Source organism: Macrobrachium rosenbergii, chromosome 26, assembly GCF_040412425.1.
Source record: "Macrobrachium rosenbergii isolate ZJJX-2024 chromosome 26, ASM4041242v1, whole genome shotgun sequence".
NCBI lineage: Eukaryota > Metazoa > Arthropoda > Malacostraca > Decapoda > Palaemonidae > Macrobrachium > Macrobrachium rosenbergii.
In genome coordinates this window covers 27,406,016-27,424,321 of record NC_089766.1, presented here as the reverse complement: position 1 = coordinate 27,424,321, position 18,306 = coordinate 27,406,016, and the positions used below count along the sequence as shown (strand labels likewise).

Genomic DNA, 18,306 nt, shown 5'->3' with positions numbered 1-18,306 from the left:
CAGGTGGGAGCTTTGCAGCAAAGGATATGTCTGATGGCTAGCAAGGCTTAAAAACAGATGCCCTTGCCCTGGGCACAGTACCAGAATAACACAACCAGACAATGCTGTCACCTACAGTGAAATAAAAAAACCACAACCCATCCACTAAAAACTGGTGGGCACTCCAGGATCCCCCACAACTCGACACCCCACATCAAGGTGAAGAGATAGAGGAGAAAAAGAATGCTTCCTATGCTTCTTCCCCAAATACCATGCCAGCCACTGATAAAGGCCCCAAGGTACTGCAACTTTCAAACACTGTTTCCACATCTTTTGACTGCAAAATGGAAGAGAAGGACATATTTTTTCTGAGAGAGAACGAGGTAGCGGCTGCTCTGATCTCGTGGGCTTTCACCTTACAAGAAGGCAAAATGTCCTCTTGACTCTGAGAATGTGCCTCGGTAATTAGGTCCCTTAAAAGAACGACAATGCGTTTTTAGAAAGGGGGCAGGAAGGATTCTTGACAGAGCACCAGAAGTTGCTGGAGGGTCCTCTGATTGTTTTGGTCCTGTCCAGGTAATACCTTAAGGCCCTACCTGGGCAAAGGACCCTTTCTTCTTCTTTCAGGCCAAGGATTTCCATCAAACTTTTAATGGTAAAAGAATGGGGACAGGGCTTGGAAAGTACCTTGTTCTTGGCCAGAAAACCGAGAGTAAAAGAGTAGACTGCGTCCCCATGAGAGAATCCTGTCCTCTTATCTATGGCCTGAAGTTCACTGACAAGGCGACAAGGAACAAGGAAGAGAGTCTTTCGAGTTAGATCCATTAGCAACATGGAACGGAGAGATTCAAAAGCAGGGCCAGTCAGCCGCCTCAGAACCATGTCAAGATTTCAAGAGACAGGGTCGACCTTTCAAAAGCAGGGCCAGTCAGCTACCTCAGAACCACATCAAGATTCCAAGAGACAGAGTTGACCTTTCAAAAGCAGGGCCAGTCAGCCACCTTAGAACCATGTCAAGACTCCAAGAGACAGAGTCGACCTTCCTCTGTTTGGACGAGTCAGAAGGCTTGATGAAGTCACTAATATCCTGGTTCGATGACAGATCCAAACCTATATGTTCAAACACAGACTCAACATGGCTTATGGTAGAGGACAACAAGCCCCTAAGCAACCTCAGATAGAGAAGAAAATCCACTATCTGAGTCACAGACGTCTGAGAAGACGAGACGTTATGGCTGCTACACCATCTGCAGAATACTGCCCACTTGGCCTGGTAGACTTTGCAAGAAGACCGATGTCTATCTTGCAATAGCTTCTGCAGCTGGTCTTGAAAATCCTTTCGCTCTGATGAGTTTCCTGAAAGTCTGAAGCCTGTCAGAGCTAAAGCAGATAAACCTTGGTGAAACCTCCTGAAGTGAGGCTGTCTGAGTAGACATGGTCTTTGCAGAAGGAGCCTTGGGAAGGGTACTAAAAGTCTTAGAAGGTCTGGGAACCACTCTTTCAGAGACCAAAATGGAGCTATAAGAGTCATCCTCCTGTTCTGATGAGACTGGAATTTGTTTGGCACTTCCCTGACCATGCTGAAGGGCAGGAATGCATAAAGGTCTAAATCTGACCAGTCCTGAAGCATGGCATCTGTCACCCATGCCAGAGGGTCTGGGGCTGGAGAACAGAAGGAAGGAAGGAAGGAAGGCGATGAATCCTCGAGGTGGTGAACAGGTCCAAGGTTGGTCTTCCCCACAGCTCCCAAAGATTGATGCAGACCAGGAGATCCAAGGACCACTCCGTGGGAAGGACCTGTTCGTGACAGCTTAGTTCATCTGTCAACACATTCAATTTTCCTTGTATGAACCGACTGACAAGCTTTACTTTGTTCTGATGAACCAAAGGAGGAGGCACTTTGTCGCCTCGCAGAGGGAGAAGGAGTGAGTTCCACCTTTCTTTCAAATGTAGGATAGAGCAGTAGTGTTCTCCAAGTGTACCACCACTGTTTTGTTGGAGACCATGCTCGAGAGGAATTGGAGGCCTCAATGAACTGCCTTCAACTCCTTGATGTGAAGGTTTTTCTGTTCCCGGGACCATGTCCCAGAAACTTCCATGCTCCCCTGAAGAGCTCCCCAACCTAGATCCAAGGCATCTGAGTAAAAATCTAGTTCAGGGCTCAAAGGAAGCAGAGACTTTCCTCCCAACAGTCTTCCTTTAGACAGTCACCACCGCAGGTCTGGCTTGATTTCCAGCATGATGGGGAACACAAAAGAGTCTGGATGTGTTCTCTCCTGTTCCAGCTGGCTTTCAGGAAGAGTTGCAGAACTCTCATGTGCAGTCTGCCCAACTTGACAAACTGCTCGATGGAACAGCGAGTCCCCAGAAGACTCACCCATTGATTGGCCAAGCAAGACGGAAGAGAGAGAAAGCTGCAGACTGTCCGAAGGCAGGAATTGACTCTCTTGGGGGATGGAAAACCTGGAAATGAGAATTGATCATCATCCCTAAATAAAGAATCTCCTGAGTTGGTGTCAGCTGGGACTTCTGTAGGTTGATGAGTATTCCCAGTTCTTGAAGAAGGAGAAGGGTCTTCTGCAGGTCCTTCATGTAGTTCTCCTTTGAAGGGGATCGGAGAAGCCAGTTGTCTAGGTAAAGGCAGATGTTTATACCTAGAAGGTGAAGCCATTTTGCAAGAGGGGCAAGAACTCAAGTGAAAACTTGAGGAGCTGTAGAGAGGCCGAAGCACAGAGACCAAAACTGAAAAGCTCTGTCCTTGAAGACGAACCTGAGGTACTTCCTGGAGTCTGGGTGGATGGGGACATGGAAGTAAGCATCCTGCATGTCAAGGGTAATCATCCAATTGCCCTGGTGAATGGATGGCTGGACTGACTGGTTCGTCTCCATCTTGAACTTCATCTTCTAGATGAGGAAATTCAGAGAGCTGACATCAAGGACAGGACTCTAACCCCCCGATGACTTGGGGACTATGAACAGACAGTTGTAAAAACCTTCTGTGCTGAAATCCTCGACTTCCTCTACAGCTCTCTTCCAAAGGAGGGATGACACTTCCTCTGAAAGGGCCGAATACTTCTCCGAGCCTTTTGGGTAGGCCGTCAATACGATGGATGTAGCGACTAAAGGGGGTTTTTCCTAAAATGGGATGGAGTAGCCCTCCTTCACGATCTTGACTATTCATTGTTCCGCTCCCCTGACACTCCACTTCTCCCAAAAAATGGAGAAGTCTGGCTCCTACTGGTGCACGAAGGACTGAGTCTTCACTTCTTGGAAGAAGGCTTGGCAGAGGTCTTCTTAATCGCTCTGCTCAAAAAACATATGTTTGAGCAGGACTTGGGCTGAAACCTCTGTCTACTCCCACGAAAGGTCTGTGTTTCGAGCGGTGAGGCTGGCCTGGCGATAAACAAGGACAACTCCTTAGGTAGTTCCGAGGACTGCGCAAGAAGGTCCTGAGTCAACTTCTTCTGGAGGTCCGAAGCTATCTTCTTAACCTTGGCCTGGAGAAAGGGGTGAAGATGATCTAAGGGAGAGAAAAGATGGGCTGACTTCTTTGGTCATGAAGGAACACCATAATTCTCTTTTCTTGAGGACCTAAGGAGCAAAAAGAGCAGCAAGTTCCTGGGAGCTGTCTCTGACGGCTTTGTCCGTGCAGGACAGGACTCCAAGTCAGTCCGAAGTACAGTCTCCTGCCAAGTCAGAACAGTCCTCAATCTTCTTGGCAAGGGCTCCAACCATCCAGTCAAGAAAACTTGAGACTTCGAACACTAAAAATGTTCTTAATGAGGTGATCCAGTTCCACCAATGAAAAAGTTACTTTCGCTGAAGAGAAGGCTGAACGTCGTGCAGAGTCGATGAGACTGGAGAAGTTTCCCTGGGAGGAGGCAGTGACTCCCAAAAAAGGAGCTTCCCCGGTGGCATACGAAAGATGTCTCTTGCAGGTTAACCTAAAGGACAGAAAGGCAAAGGTGGTCTTCCTTTGTTCTCTCTTTGCAGAGAACCAATCTCCACCCTCTTTAAGAGCTTTCCTCGAAGAGGAGGAAAGAACCATCTGGGGGAGCTGAGGACTGACATCAGGTTGGTTCCTCATCAGGAAGGTAGAGGCAAACAAGACTGGGGGAGCTGGCACAAAAAACAACGGAAAGCTCACCAAGAAATATCTCAGAAGAGCTGCATACGCTGTGGGAGAAGGCCCTTGGTCTAACTCCTCTTCATCAGAGGAGACTGGAGACAGAGACAAATCCTTTGTCTACTTGGCTACAGCAGGAGTCTTCTGAAGTAAGCCCATAATATTGGCCAATTGTTGCTTGATGGGCGCCAAGGACGGATCATCTACATCAGGCGCAGAAAATCCTGAAGCTGGAAGTTGATGCTGAAGAGGAGAGGCTGGGCACTTGAAGGATGGTGCCGGTTGCCTGGCAATTGGCGGCAAACGCTCGGAAGTTGGTGCCAGGCGCTCAGGAGAAGTCTGGTGCTCATGAGACGATGGGCACCTCTTGGCGCTCGGGCGCTTGGGAGCCAAATACTGGTGATCCACAGCAGAACACTCAGGAGAAAAATGCTCCGGGCTGTCCCAAGCACTGCAGGACAGTTGAGGGCTGTGAGTCAGTTCCTTAAACCGCTTACGGGGCAGTGAAGAAGAGTAGTCAACGATGCCTGCATGTCGCTTCAGTGGACGAGACTTTATCTGGGAAGCGCCATCGGTGCCTCTTGTCAGGACTGGAATCCTCAGAACCGGAGGATAACTAACGCACATCCACAGAGATGCCTTTCCAACGGCTGTCTGTCAAACCCTGGAAGAGATCAACAGGCTTGACTGAGGGGGCGACTACCCGTGGGCAAACCCCACCGGCCTCCCTTGGACCTCTGTTATGTCTTCTCCCAGGTTTAGGGGAGTATTACAGGGACCTTTGTCTAGTAGAAATGGTGGGACGAGCAGCTACCTCCTCCACTAACACTGCAGTCACTGTTCACTTTGTCTTCAAACACTTTGTCCATTAGGACCCTCAGGGATGAACCCTACCTCAGCCACAGTATTCACAACCAGGTCAATTTTCTGATCGAACCTGAGCTCAAGACTGGCAATGGGATTGGGGTCAGAAGCATGAACGCCAGGCATGGGAAATAGGTGGTACAATAGTAGGAGGACTGGTGATGGGAGACAAGACAGGAACATTACTAGGACTAGGAGTAGACTCCTGGCTACATAAAGCCCTACTTTCAGCTCTAGAGGCCACCTTTCTCTTCCTATCCCTTTCAAGTTTATCCAGATGGGATTTCAAAATCTTCCATTTCCTATCATCCCAGTGTGGTAGGCTAAGTTTGGGTTTGTATGATGAAAGATGGGTTTGTGTGAATTGATCAATTCATTTTTGCCATTTTTTTTTTTGTATATCAGGAAGGAGTACACTAGTTAAGTCTGTTTTTTTTTTCTTCTTTTTACTTGCAGTTTGCTGAGTTTGTCGGGATGGTGTGACCTGTTCCCCTTCAACCCAAGGTGTAAGTGGCTACCTACCTTGTGGATGTAGCATCCAAAAGAAAATAAATAAAATGTGCAGAAGTTGATGTAGTGGATTTACTCAGAGGACAAGGGATTAGAAAATTATAAGAGAGGACACTTACTGTGGAAGAGCTGTTGAAAATAGAGGAAGGGATAAGGCAGAGAAGTGGTAAGGAACATAGAGAGTGTAAAGCTGCTAGACTGCAGAAAAGAAACAAAAACAATTGGTCAGGCTGCTCTTCTTTCTGTTCCTCCATACATGACGCTAAACCTAAAAGGTGCTGATCTTGACACACTCGACTCAAAGAAAGTTCGACAGGAGTTAGAAAGGTGGGAGGGAAAAAAAAAATTAGATGATGATCTCTCCAGTGGGAAGAAGGATAGCGATGAAATCCGGAACTGGTTGATGTTGAGCAAGTTAACTACCAATCTGTAGAAGAAGTCTAAGAGACCATAGTTGGTGGTGGAACACTATGGATTTAGGTTAAGAATTAGGTTTAGAGTTCTTTTAGGTGGTTGTGGTAATATTAAGACGGAAATAGCTTAAGATACAGTTCTGTAGGTTAAGGTTCTTTCGATAGAAGGGTGGGGGAACTATAGGATTAAGACTGAGTAGAATTGATGAACTATAGTGATAAGGTTCTGTAGATTAAGATTTATTAATCATGTTAAGGTTTTTTTGGTCATTGTAGTATTAAGGAAATGAATTAGGCTAAGGAAAGTTATGAGTTTTATTTAGTAACCTCTAAATTTGTTCCCATCATCCTATGCAATTGTGAAGGTTGAAGAAGCCCCTACACCAGTCCTTGCATTCATCACATGTTTGCTCTTTGTCACACACTTGTCCCCTACAATCAGAACAAATTGTTTGTGAATCACAAGCAGATTTCATAAGTCTAGTCTTGCATCCTTCGTTACAATAACGAATACTGGAAGAGCTAGAGTCCAACATAATTAAGATAAAAAAGGCTAGAAAACCTTAAATAAAGCTAACAAGCTTGAAGGCTACACAAATGTAAGAGTACTTCACCAAATCCTGGAGAAATATCAACCAAAAAAACGATGAAAAGCAAAAATAAGCTGCTACATGCACTCTATGTTTAGTCAGAGGCCGGCAGAAATGAATTGAGCTCTTCAGCTGTGTTGTTCCTATTGTTCCCCGATAGTGGGTGGGGCTAGTCACCTACACCAAAACAATAAAAGCTCTACCATGATTTTTAAAATTTAAGCTGCCGCGCCAGTTGAAACCATAGCTATGTAATTACTTGGCAAGTTACTTATATGAAAAACAATAGTCACATGTTGGGGGAAGCAGTTCCTGGCTATTCAGCTCAAATAGGTATTCCATTGAATTCTCAAAGCAACATTTCATAAAATACATGGAATAAAAAATATATTGTGTTAAAATCTTAGAAAATACATACCTGAAAATTATTCTTAATGGTTTTCGAATGCAACTACTATCATGAAATAAGCATAAACATTAGAGGATTAAAGAAACTTATTATCTTAAGGTACTTCTAGCTTTACCAGTTTTGCCTCTATGAACATTTCAATTTCTATGTAGGATGCAAGTTTATTGCAACTATATTTGTTATTTCTTCAACAATACTTGTTTCAAACCATACAACATATGAAGGTCCTTTGTAAATTCAAGTAAATGTTAGGCTTACTGAAATACTGTTGAAAGATGGCAGCCAATGCCTACCTAAGCAAAAGGATATGGGGTTTTTAATTTCTTGTACTATTTAGTCAGTTAACTTTTCTTTAATCCTAAGAGATTTACTTGCCTTAAAAACTATGGAAAAATAGAAGTAAAAAACAGTACAGTACATCATGAAGCCAAAATCATCAATGTTATTCTGAACAGTATATCATAAAGCCAAAATAACCAATATCATTCTGAGATGTACATTCACTCTGAAAAATTGTTGATAAATACTTTTCTCTTAATATCAATGGTTAATGTATTTCTTGCCAGGAAAGCAGATTTGTGCTAAATATAAAAAAATACTGCATTTCTTTCTTTAAAATAGCTATCAGGAAGTGTAGTATTTCCAAGCTTAGATAAGAAAAATAAAAGCTGGACAACATATAGCTTTCATCCCATAGATCACATTATTTAATGATGGACAGTATGTCATAATAATAAAACATTTATGGTACAACTCACTTTGTTAAAATGGAATAAAACTACAGTACCTCTACTGTCTTGTATACAGATAATGTGTACAGTAATTCAATTTCCACTTCCCCTGACAAATGCCGATACTTCAGAGACAAGGTCCATTGCTTTGCAAACTTCCTCTATTTCAAAAATACTTGAAAATCATTCCTTAAAGTAACAATTCATTTGTTCTATAATAAACGAATTTCACTATGCAAGAAAGACTAAAAATTTTTTTTATAAAGGAACACATCACCACCTACAAATGCAAAAACTGCAAATTTTATGACAAGTCTGGACACTGGAACCACAACCATTTTTGTTTATTAAGGTATTCAAAGCTACAAAAACTAAAACGTAAAATCTGTGGAAAAATGACTTAACTACGATAAACAATATCAAATATGTGTGAACACCAAAGGTATTTTTAGAATAAACCTCTTACTAATTAAATTAGCAAGACTGTGCATACATTATGGAAATAAATTATGACTGGAAATTTAGTTGAGCTATGGCAAATGATCTACACTTTGTATGTCAAATGAATATGGGTAATCCACTGAATTCACTTCAGTACCAACACTGCAAATTGATTTAAATTCTACAAAATGGTGCAACTTTGGTAACATTACTTTCCCTACCAGTTCATAATTCAATAAGATGAGTTGGAAATCTTAATTCTCAAATGGCTGGTTTGTAAATTTTTTTTTATGAAGAATGAAATATTTTATTTTAACTAAATAAATAACCTGAAAAATCTACAGCTAGATGTATAAAAATATGACAAATTTTATATTACCTTCCAGTGACAAATAAGGAACTAGTGCACAGTATTATGAAATTCATTACAACAACATCTCTTCAGTGAAATGCAAACTAAAATATAAGAGGGGTTCCTAAAATCATACACTCTTCTTCAGCACAAGGACACTTATGATAACCACAACGTCAATAACCGTTGGTATTACTGACGCTAAACCAAAAACCCACCAGTACATTCTGCAGTCCCAGACATCAATGACCATGTAGGCCAAGCTTACTGATGCTCCACTGTGACATAACACGGCTAAAATCAAGTTAAGGTAAAATCATGGAAGTTGTTGATTTCTCTAGACAACCAACCCTTTGAGATTCCTGGGTGTTCTTGGTCCTCTGTAGTAAATCCCAGTCTGATCATTTCTGAGCATAGCAATATTTTTCTTCAACTCTTTTCTGTAAAGGTGTCATTTCAAATTTAAATAGTACTGTGCTTAATATTTATTGTAATACTGTGTACAGTTAAAAAATGGAAAACAAAAAAAAATTTAAACTCAAGTGGAAGTTAGGCAAGAATTTTCTATGCATGGCTTCATTTTCTGTCATCAGAATCTCAAAGGGTTAGGGTTATATGGATCTGTTCACCCATATCTATCAAATTTGTCAAAAGTACATTCAAATATCCAAAGCACACAGTATAAATATGTATCAATAAAATGTTAAAAATTCAACTAAAGTATTAACTTTAAGACATATATTTGCAGCATGTGCAAATCATTACTATTACCAGAACCAAGAGCTTTGACATTAGAGATGGCAAACTTGGAAATACCAAGAATTAGATTGGTTTCTCCTAAGGGTTAAAAGTACTCCTCATGAGAAGTATACCTTCAGGCTCTCAGTATCTTACTCTGAGAAAGGCATATATTTGCAAGTGTCACCTGATCCTTCTTTGTAATTGCTTAAAAGCTGCATTTTATCCTTTTCTTTGTTCTGCTGGAATGAATGAATGAATTATTAATTTAATTTGGGCCATAAAGCCAAACACCAGGCTTTTCCTCTTTTCCACCCACTTCAGCATTATTTAAGGACTCTAGCTTGATTCTACACATCCCATAAATGCCTGTATTTATTCCCCTATAGCATTCTTCCAGATTAACTCTTTGCTGCAGCTTCTGGTGAGCAGGCCTTTTCACATGGGAAATGCAGTGTGGTTGGCCACTACAAACTCAAGGAGCAACTTGCCTCCAATATTATTCCTGTCAACACCTAGCTTCTCATGAGTAAAACTGAGGGTTAATTCTCATTTTCCAAAATAAACAGTAGTCTATTCTATTTAATTTTTATATATGCTTGCAAATCTAATTACTAGTTGTGAAGCTGTGACTCTGCTCAGGAAATGTTGAGGCTTGAGCAGAAAAACTGTTAATTTCCATGAGGAAAAAGATTAAATCAGTTTGTATTTTCTAACTGCCATATGTGCCAATCATGGCCTGGCTCACTGATTAAATTTTTATTTTCTTAAAATTAGTTTGAAAATAATTATCATACTCATCAAAATGATGGTGAAAACTTCATTTCTTCCTCACAACTTCACCCCCACCACTTGTCAGAATCTCTTGTCTACATATTCCTAAACCCAAAGTTTCTTCTGCGAGTCTTGTCCTCTACAAAGCAAACCTTACGTCTAGCTTGATAAATATCTCACATTCATCAGACTAAGTAAAATACAAGCTACAGGACATAAGATTTCTTTTTTCATCACTTGTACAAATCCTTTCATCACAAATAGACATATTCCATAAAAAAAGGCTGTCCAATCTTATCAACTTGAAGAACTTGAAAGACAGAGACCTAACTGCTCATGCTCAGGCTGTATTTGTCTTCCCACAAGATCTCACTTTTCCATGTGACTTAGTTCAGTGCAGACATGTATCAAGTTGTTCTTCCACAATCAACATCTCTTTGCATTTTGTATGATGTGCCATTAATTTTTTATAATTATGACTGTTATGAGAGTTTTTGTGGTAATTAGTGAACTTTTTTGTGATTATTAGTGTTTTGCTGACCACTGGGATTTTCAAATAGGAAGCCAATGCCGCAAGGATCATTTCTGAGCAGCCTTGTTATTGATCCACAATCCAATACAGTGAACCCCCATATTCGCGGGGGATGCGTACCACACCCCCCCACGAGTAGCTAAAATCCGCGAATACTTAAAACCCCTCTAAAAACACTTAGAACTGCTCATTTTGATAGTTTAAACACAAGAAAAACCCTGTAAAAATGCTTATACTTGAGTACTTTAATAGTTTTATCACAAAAAGTGCATTTATTCATGAAAATTATATGAAAATACAGTAATTAGTGAATATTTCTCAGTGAAAAATACCGCGAATGGGCGAATTTTCCGCGAATAATGGCTAGATATGTTTCACAGAGAAACCAGCGAATGCGTGAGTCCGCGAATGCGTGAGTCCGCGAATCGTGAGAACGCAAATATGGGGGGTTTACTGTAATTGTAGATTGTTGACCGACATAAACTTTTCTGTGAATACCTATTTGGCTATATACAGGCAGGAGGATTATGAAAGGAAAAATAAGGCCTAATAATAGTTGTGTAGAAACTGTAGTATCATAAAAAACATGAGAATGATTCTCAACAATACATGGATGGCTTGAAAAGTCTTTTAACACAGGGATCAATGGGACAAGCAACCTGATGCCATTAACTAGTCCAGGTCCTAGACACAGGAGGAAGAATAATATTCACTTTCAGCACTTCACCTACCACTTTCTTTCCTTTCTTGTCCCCATAACTTTAGTTCCAATCACATCAAGTCTGAATCCTCGTCTCACCTTTCCTTATTTTGCTGTGATGGATGGATGGATGGATGTATGATATTTAGGGCAAAAGCCCAGGCACTGGGGGTAAGGAAGCCATTCAGTGCCATAATGAAGAGAAAATAAATTATGTTAAAGTTATGAATTCATGAAGGAAATGATTAATAAATAAAATGAAGTGATGTGACCAATAAATAAGGGTATGAAGTTTAATGAATGATGTGATATATACATAATAAAAAAATTAATGTCATTAAAATTCTACGTGATATAATAAATATATTAAGAAATAAATTAAATATCATTAAAAATTTTGACACACAAAAGAGATGATAGCAGAAGTATCTGCTTCATTTCCCAAAATATCAGAGAGGGATTTACCCTGAAAATATCTTTCTCTTTGGTTAAAATATCTGGGGCAGACGACCAGAATGTGCTCCACTGTTAGTGTCTCATCACAGTAAGCACACTCTGGAGGGCTGCTTCCTTCTAAAATAAACTGATGGGTTAAACGAGTGTGCCCAATCCTTAATCTGGTTAAAATAACCTCTGTTCGTCTGTCAAGCTGGAATGACGAAGGCCATGGTAGTATATTATCCCTAATATTTCTATATTTCTTATTACTGGCAAGAAGAGAAGTCCACCTTTCTTGCCATTTACTTAAAACATAAGATCTAATAGGACCTTTCAGGTCTGTATGAGGCACTTTTCTGAAGAGGTTTCTGATAAAATACTAGCAGCTTTCGCTTCCCTGTCTGCCATCTCGTTTCCGCAAATCCCCACGTGAGAAGGGACCCAACAGAAAGAGACTGATTTATGCAAACAACAGATACGAAAAAGCCACTCCTGAACTTTTTGAATTAATGGATGAAAGATATTAAATTTTTTAACAGCTTCTAAGGTGCTTCTAGAGTCTGAGTATATGACAAAATTAGAGTCACTACTTTGAAAAACTAAATCTAGGGCTGTTAATTCGGCAGTAAATATTGATGCAGAGCCAGGTAATTTAGCTGTGTACACTATATCACCAAGGATAACAGTGCAACCAACACCACTATCTGACTTTGATCCATCTGTATAGATCTTTGTATAATTAGCCTGGGTAACATTGTGCTCTAAGAATTTTCCCCTAATCTCTTCTTCAGTGCGGTTCTTTTTGTTAAACAGTTTCTTACATACTGATGCTCCTGGAATAAGCAATGGAGGATTTACTAGATATTCTACTTCCAGGAGTTTCTGGGATTTAAGATGATTATTCCTAACATCCTCATTCAGTCGAATTTGGAATGGTTTAGAAGCTCTTGTACCAGAAAAACTTCGAGAGTCTGTTTCCTTTAGTGCTTGAAAGGAGGGATTTTTGGGAGCACTTTTCATTCTAGCCATGTATCGCAACCCTAGCTCTTGCCTTCTTAGATCAAGGGGAAAATGATCTGTGTCGACATACATGCTTTCAACAGGCGAAGTTCTAAAAGCCACTGAGTATATTCTCAACCCCATGTTGTGTACAACATCCAGTTCCTTTAGCTTGGTTTCACAGGCTGAGGAATAAATATGAAAGCCATAGTCTAGCTTAGATTGACATAGAGAGTCATATAGCCTCAAAAGGGATTTCTTATCAGCCCCCAACTAAATCTAGAAACAACCTTTAAAATATTCATAGATTGTTTAACATCAAACTTTAGGGCATTTATGTGGCTAACCCATGTTAATTTATGGTCAATAGTCATCTCCAGAAATTTAACTTCTTTCGTAAGGAAGGATGGACCCTTTTAAACTAAGTGTGGGAACCTCTTCCACACACCGGCACCTGGTGAATCTTACTGCAACTATTTTGGAAGAGGAGAATTTGAAACCATTCTCATCAGCCCACTTAGTAATAGCATTAATAGACCTTTGCAAATGTTTACATACAGACAAGGAATCATATCCTGTGCATTATATTGCAAGGTCATCGACAAAAAGCGAGCATTTAACAGAGGGTGAGATTTTTTCAACCACACTATTTATTGCCACTGAAAAGAGTGTTACACTTAAAATGCTTCCTTGGGGAACTCCTTCCTCCTGCATAAAAGGTTGGGAGGAGGAGTTTCCCACTCTCACCTTTAAAAAAAGGATTTTGACAAAGGAAAAATCTATTTCTGGGGAGGGGCCCGTGTCACCCGGTGAAAAGGTCCATTCAGCACTTATTTCTAGGTAATTCCGTTGCTAGATACCAGAGAAAAGCTAAATGTAAAGCTGGGGTTACTACCCCAGAAGCTCAAGAAATGGAGTCGTGTATGGTAAAGGGTGAGATTGTCACAATCACGGGACCCTGCCCTATAAAGATTCCCAATGTCAAAAGTCCCAACGAGAGGTGCCGATACAAGCCCATGCACTACTCAGGGGACTGTACACAAGGCAATACTAGCCGCATTCCATGTTAGCACCCACCCCACTAGAATGATGTTTACCATGGGAGGGAGAGAATGAAAAACAGGGTGGGTCACCAGGTTCTCCCCTCACCAGAAATAGATTTTCCTTTGTCAAAATCCTTTTTCTGGATCGAGTCCCGTGTCACCTGGTGAAATAATAACAGAGAAATAAATATCATTCTTATAGTATAAAGACAATGAACTGCTTGTAAGGGGAATAACTTAGGCAGTGAAGGGGAAAGTGACCAAGAATCAGAAAGGGAATCAGAGAGGGACAACGTTCCTTGCACACCGTAGGGAATTTAAGAGCTGCTAAAGATTTCAAACAGAGATGTTGAAAAACTAGGGAGAATTCCACCCTGAACATTTGGTAAGGTCCTCGAAATTCATGTAATGAAAATAATTAATGTAAGTGGCCACTGCTCTAATATCATGAGCATTGGAACTAATCCTGAAAAGGCTTGTATTAAGAAAATACAAAACTTGCTGCCTAATAGCAGACACAACGACAGTGACAGTACCCCCCCCCCTTTCTAATAAAGAGAGGGCCTGACAAAATTGTGAGGTCCTGTCTAAATAAGCCTGTAAGGAATAAATTGGGCACAGAGACAGACCTTGTGAAAGGGGAGTACTTTCCGAGGTGACCACCGAAAATGAGGACCTTCAACTTAGCTAGAAAGTTAGGGTGAGGAATTTGCAGCACTACCCCTGATGGGGGAAACCAAAATGGTTGGTTCCACTAGACAGGGTAGACAGTACAGGAATACTAGCACTAGAAGCTAAGCTGATTAAAAATTAGGTCTTCCCCAACAAGGAAAGGTAAGAACAAGATGATTGTTGGTTACCGGAAACTAACTTCGATACATTACTCAAAGACCAGGAAACCGAATGTGGACGGAGTACAGGTCTCAGACGAACACAGGCCTTAGGGTTGAAAGCTAAGGGCCTGTGAGCCTGATTTAAACAAAACACTTTCCTCGGGGCGATGCGGCTGCATCATTACCAGCTTCAAAAACTATGTGAAGAGTGCTAGTTACTTAACTGCAGAATCACACTGCAGCAGAGTAGAATCCCTTGTCTGATTTTAGGAAGACAGTAATAACAGGACCAATACCAGTTTCTTCCTAAACTGTAAATTTCACAAAAACCACAAAGCCAGGGTACCAGAACTTTGAGGAGGCTGACACAGGCTGAGCTTATACCACTCGTGGCAGTTTGGGTCATAGAACTGGAGCACGAAGGTTTCAACCCCAGAAGGAGTGGAAACCAGCTGGCTTCCGGCCCGTTGGGAGTTACTAGACCTACTCAACCTTTGAATGTTCTGAACTTGTGAAGGACTAAAATAACAGGTTCACCGGGGGGAGCAGATAAACTAACTTCCACCCGTTCAAACCTAACGACACTGTGTCCGTGGAGAGAGCTAGAGTGTCCAGGTTGGGGGGCCACACAACAAGATAGTTTGTGGCTGAATTGGGTTGCAAACAGACCTACTCCTAGGTCCGGAAATAGATCGCAAAACTACCTGAATGACGACCCATCTAAGGACTATTCCGACACCAGGGGGGAGGTCCTGGATAGGGAAACTGTAGCGATCTTTTGGACTCCCACGAGAAGGGTGGTAGACAGATGCCACGTGTGTCTGATTGCTATGGAGAAGATAGAACCATAACTTAATTGATTCGATTCGACTTCAAACCCACTTGATTATGCAGCGCACTACTGCTGCGTTGTTCAGAACCAGCCGTAAATGAATCCTCCTGGGAGGAAGAAGTTTTTCCAAGGGCAGGAAGACTGCCACAGCCCCCCAAAGCATTGATATGGAACTGCCGGAACGCGGCCGACTAAGTTCCATGTACATCATGGAGCCAAAAATATCCACCCCACCTGCTCAGAGAAGTGACGGTGTGGAATACTGAGGCCGGAGGGGGAAGCTGAAGAGGAACTGACTTCGATAAGCTCTTGACTGTTGCACAAGGTCGGAGGCCCTTGTTCAAATAGGAGGAATCAGGAAGACACGTCCCTGACTCCGCTATACCCTGTTTATAAACTCCAGCTTTGACTTCAGAAGGAGAACCGTCACTGAAGCAAACTGAAAAGAGCCCAAGACCTATTCTTGGGCACGGCGAGAGGTACGTTTGTGTTGATGAAATGCGTGGTTGCCCTTGCTATCTCCTCCCACTTCCACTGGATTCGCAACCACTGAAGGCTACCCTCCGGAATCAGGCGGGATCCCTTTCTGTGTACTTGAAAGCCCAGAGACTTCAGAAAGCCGATTATAATGGCCGGCAATCTCCGGCAATCCTCGACGCTGGATGCCCAAATGAGCCAGGCGACTAGATATATGGCTAGCATAACCTTCTAATACCGGAGCTGTTGAACTACGGTATCAATCAAACTGGCGAAGATTCTGGGGGCTGCATTGAGGAGGGCATGATCCTGGGGGGAACCCCTGTTCCCGAGCCTGAATCCCAAGAAGGAAGAGGACCTTCCTGCAACTAAGACGTGATAGGAAAACTAAGACGTGATAGGAAGTGGTTACGGCTCCACGGTGCAGCAGGATCCGAACCTACAAGACTGTAAGCAACCGAGATTTGTCGCATTGAATGAGAAATATAAACGGGACAAGTCTGGAATATTTTCCGGCGGAAGGGCACTCCTTTGGCAGACTGAAAAAGTCTGCCTTGCGATTACAAGTGTCTCGCTTTCTTAATGCCAGATCCCTTAACAGATCTTCCATAAAAACCTCCAGAACCCTGGCCGGTAACTGACAGAACCGGATTGGGGGAGGGGGACAAACAGTCCAGCTCCACCCCAGGCCTTTGACAACTATACTCTGGGCCCAGGGACTGAAGTTCCACTGGCCTCGAAAGCGGTACAGCCTCCCGCCCACCTAAGAAATACCACTGGGAGGAGGCTTGCTTGCCTCCCCTGGAGCCTCTGCCTTCCCAAATTCTCGGAGAGGAGCAGGATGCTTCCCTGCCCCTGTGATAACCCCGAGGTTCAGTGCCTCTGGCAGAATGCCTAGTGAAAATTCTTTCCCTGGGTTTTCGTAGGAAGCAATGAAAACCCCGCCGAAGACATATAGGGGAGGCGGAGACATGTGGGGGAGCCACTAGGGGCTGATGTGATGGCTGAACCAGCACACATTGAGGTGGAGGCTGGGAGTGAGAGGCTGACGGATGTCCAGGGGCAGGAACCTGAAGAGCCTGCACCACTGCCTGGGCAGGGGGGCGCTTAAACTACATGAACTTTTTGCCGGACTTGGGATAGGGTCCGGCAAGTTCAGATTGTTTCCGCTTGTAGGGTAGACCCCAACGAGAACGGAGGCTCTGATTAACATTAGTAGCCCTGGACAGACCGTAACAATGCCCACCTGGGGAAAAGATTAATTCCCCAGGTGAAACTGTTTATAAGCCTTTTTGGCTCAAGGCGTAACGAGGCTGCTGAAAGATGTGTTTTCAGCTGTCCAGCCGGACTGTGATGAAATTAAACAGGTCCTGCAGAAAACCTGACAAGAGGGATTTTATCAGGACCCGAAACAACGAACCGCTATTATATACCACAGACATTGTTTCCGTTAAAGTCAAAGAGTTCCAGGACCTGGCAAGCCCGTCCTTAAACCTTGTTTCAGCTTCCGGGAATCGACTCCGGAAGCTGAGGGAGCTGTACGCTGAATAAATTAGAAGCGTATTCCGTGGTTAGAAGGATCACTGTGAACGTATCTGTGGGATTTGCCTCCCGGAGATGTGTCAGTGGTTTACTTCCGAAATAAGCCTGTTAATAAGAGGGGCTACATTCGGAGCACAAGGGGTAGAAGCAGGTCTCTCAAAGAGAACATGGTAAAGACCCCTTTAGCTGGCGTGAGCTTGAAATTCTCCGCCTGCCACTCCGTTACAATTCTCAACAGAGACGATTGTGCTTAGTCCCTAGGGAAGAGGGTTTCCTTAGGGATCTTGTCAGATAGATACCATGCTCTTCAGCTAGTTTGGCAAAACCCGTATAAGGGGATACCAGACCGGAAGGGAAGAGATGCAATTCCGCCAACCTCCGTGTGCCCACACCCTCGATAGAAGGGTACCTTCATGCTGGGAAGCATAGAGGGTTAGGCGCCAAAGGTTCCTCAGACCAAAGGGTAAAAAGGGGAGGAGGTGTCCGGAACAGAGTAGAATTCCGGAACGGAGCAGGATTTTGCAGGTGATCCGCTGTTAATGAATCCTGAGATTAATACTTTTGGGATTTAAGCTCCTGGGGAAGGGAAAGCACGGACCCATGAAGCAGATAGTTGGTTAGATAGCTTTGATAGTTGTCAATGACCCTCATGTCGAGCTCCTTATAAGGAGACCTGTAAAGAGTCTGCAACAAAGGAAGGAGGGGATAACTGCCTTACTCTGCTTGGGCCGTGTCCCTTTCCAGAAGACGAGGCCTAACTCGTAGATGGCACCGGACTAGATATCCGTGACGTCCTCGAGGGGGCCCCGGAGCGGGTCTTCTGGGTTTTAAAAAGGTCTTTCTTTGACTGATTTCACCTTAGGGACGGTAGACCAGGAACCGTCCAAAAGGGATGAGGATCAAACGAATCCCCGAAAGGAAAAAAAGCAAAAGAAGGAAGAGAGCTAAGCGGAAAAGTTCGTCTCACTTATTCCCGAGCTAAG

At 42.7% G+C, this 18,306-nt stretch overlaps 1 protein-coding gene across 1 annotated transcript in view; it reads right to left on the bottom strand.

Annotated features, from left to right (window-relative positions):
* Positions 1-5,890: 5,890 nt before the first annotated feature.
* Positions 5,891-18,306, bottom strand: part of LOC136853121 (transmembrane protein 107-like) — a 218,256-nt gene continuing 205,840 nt past the window's right edge. The window contains exon 5 of the mRNA XM_067128420.1: positions 5,891-8,709. Within this exon, the coding sequence (XP_066984521.1) occupies positions 8,546-8,709 (164 nt within the window). The 3' untranslated portion in view covers positions 5,891-8,545. The remainder of the gene's footprint in view (positions 8,710-18,306) is intronic.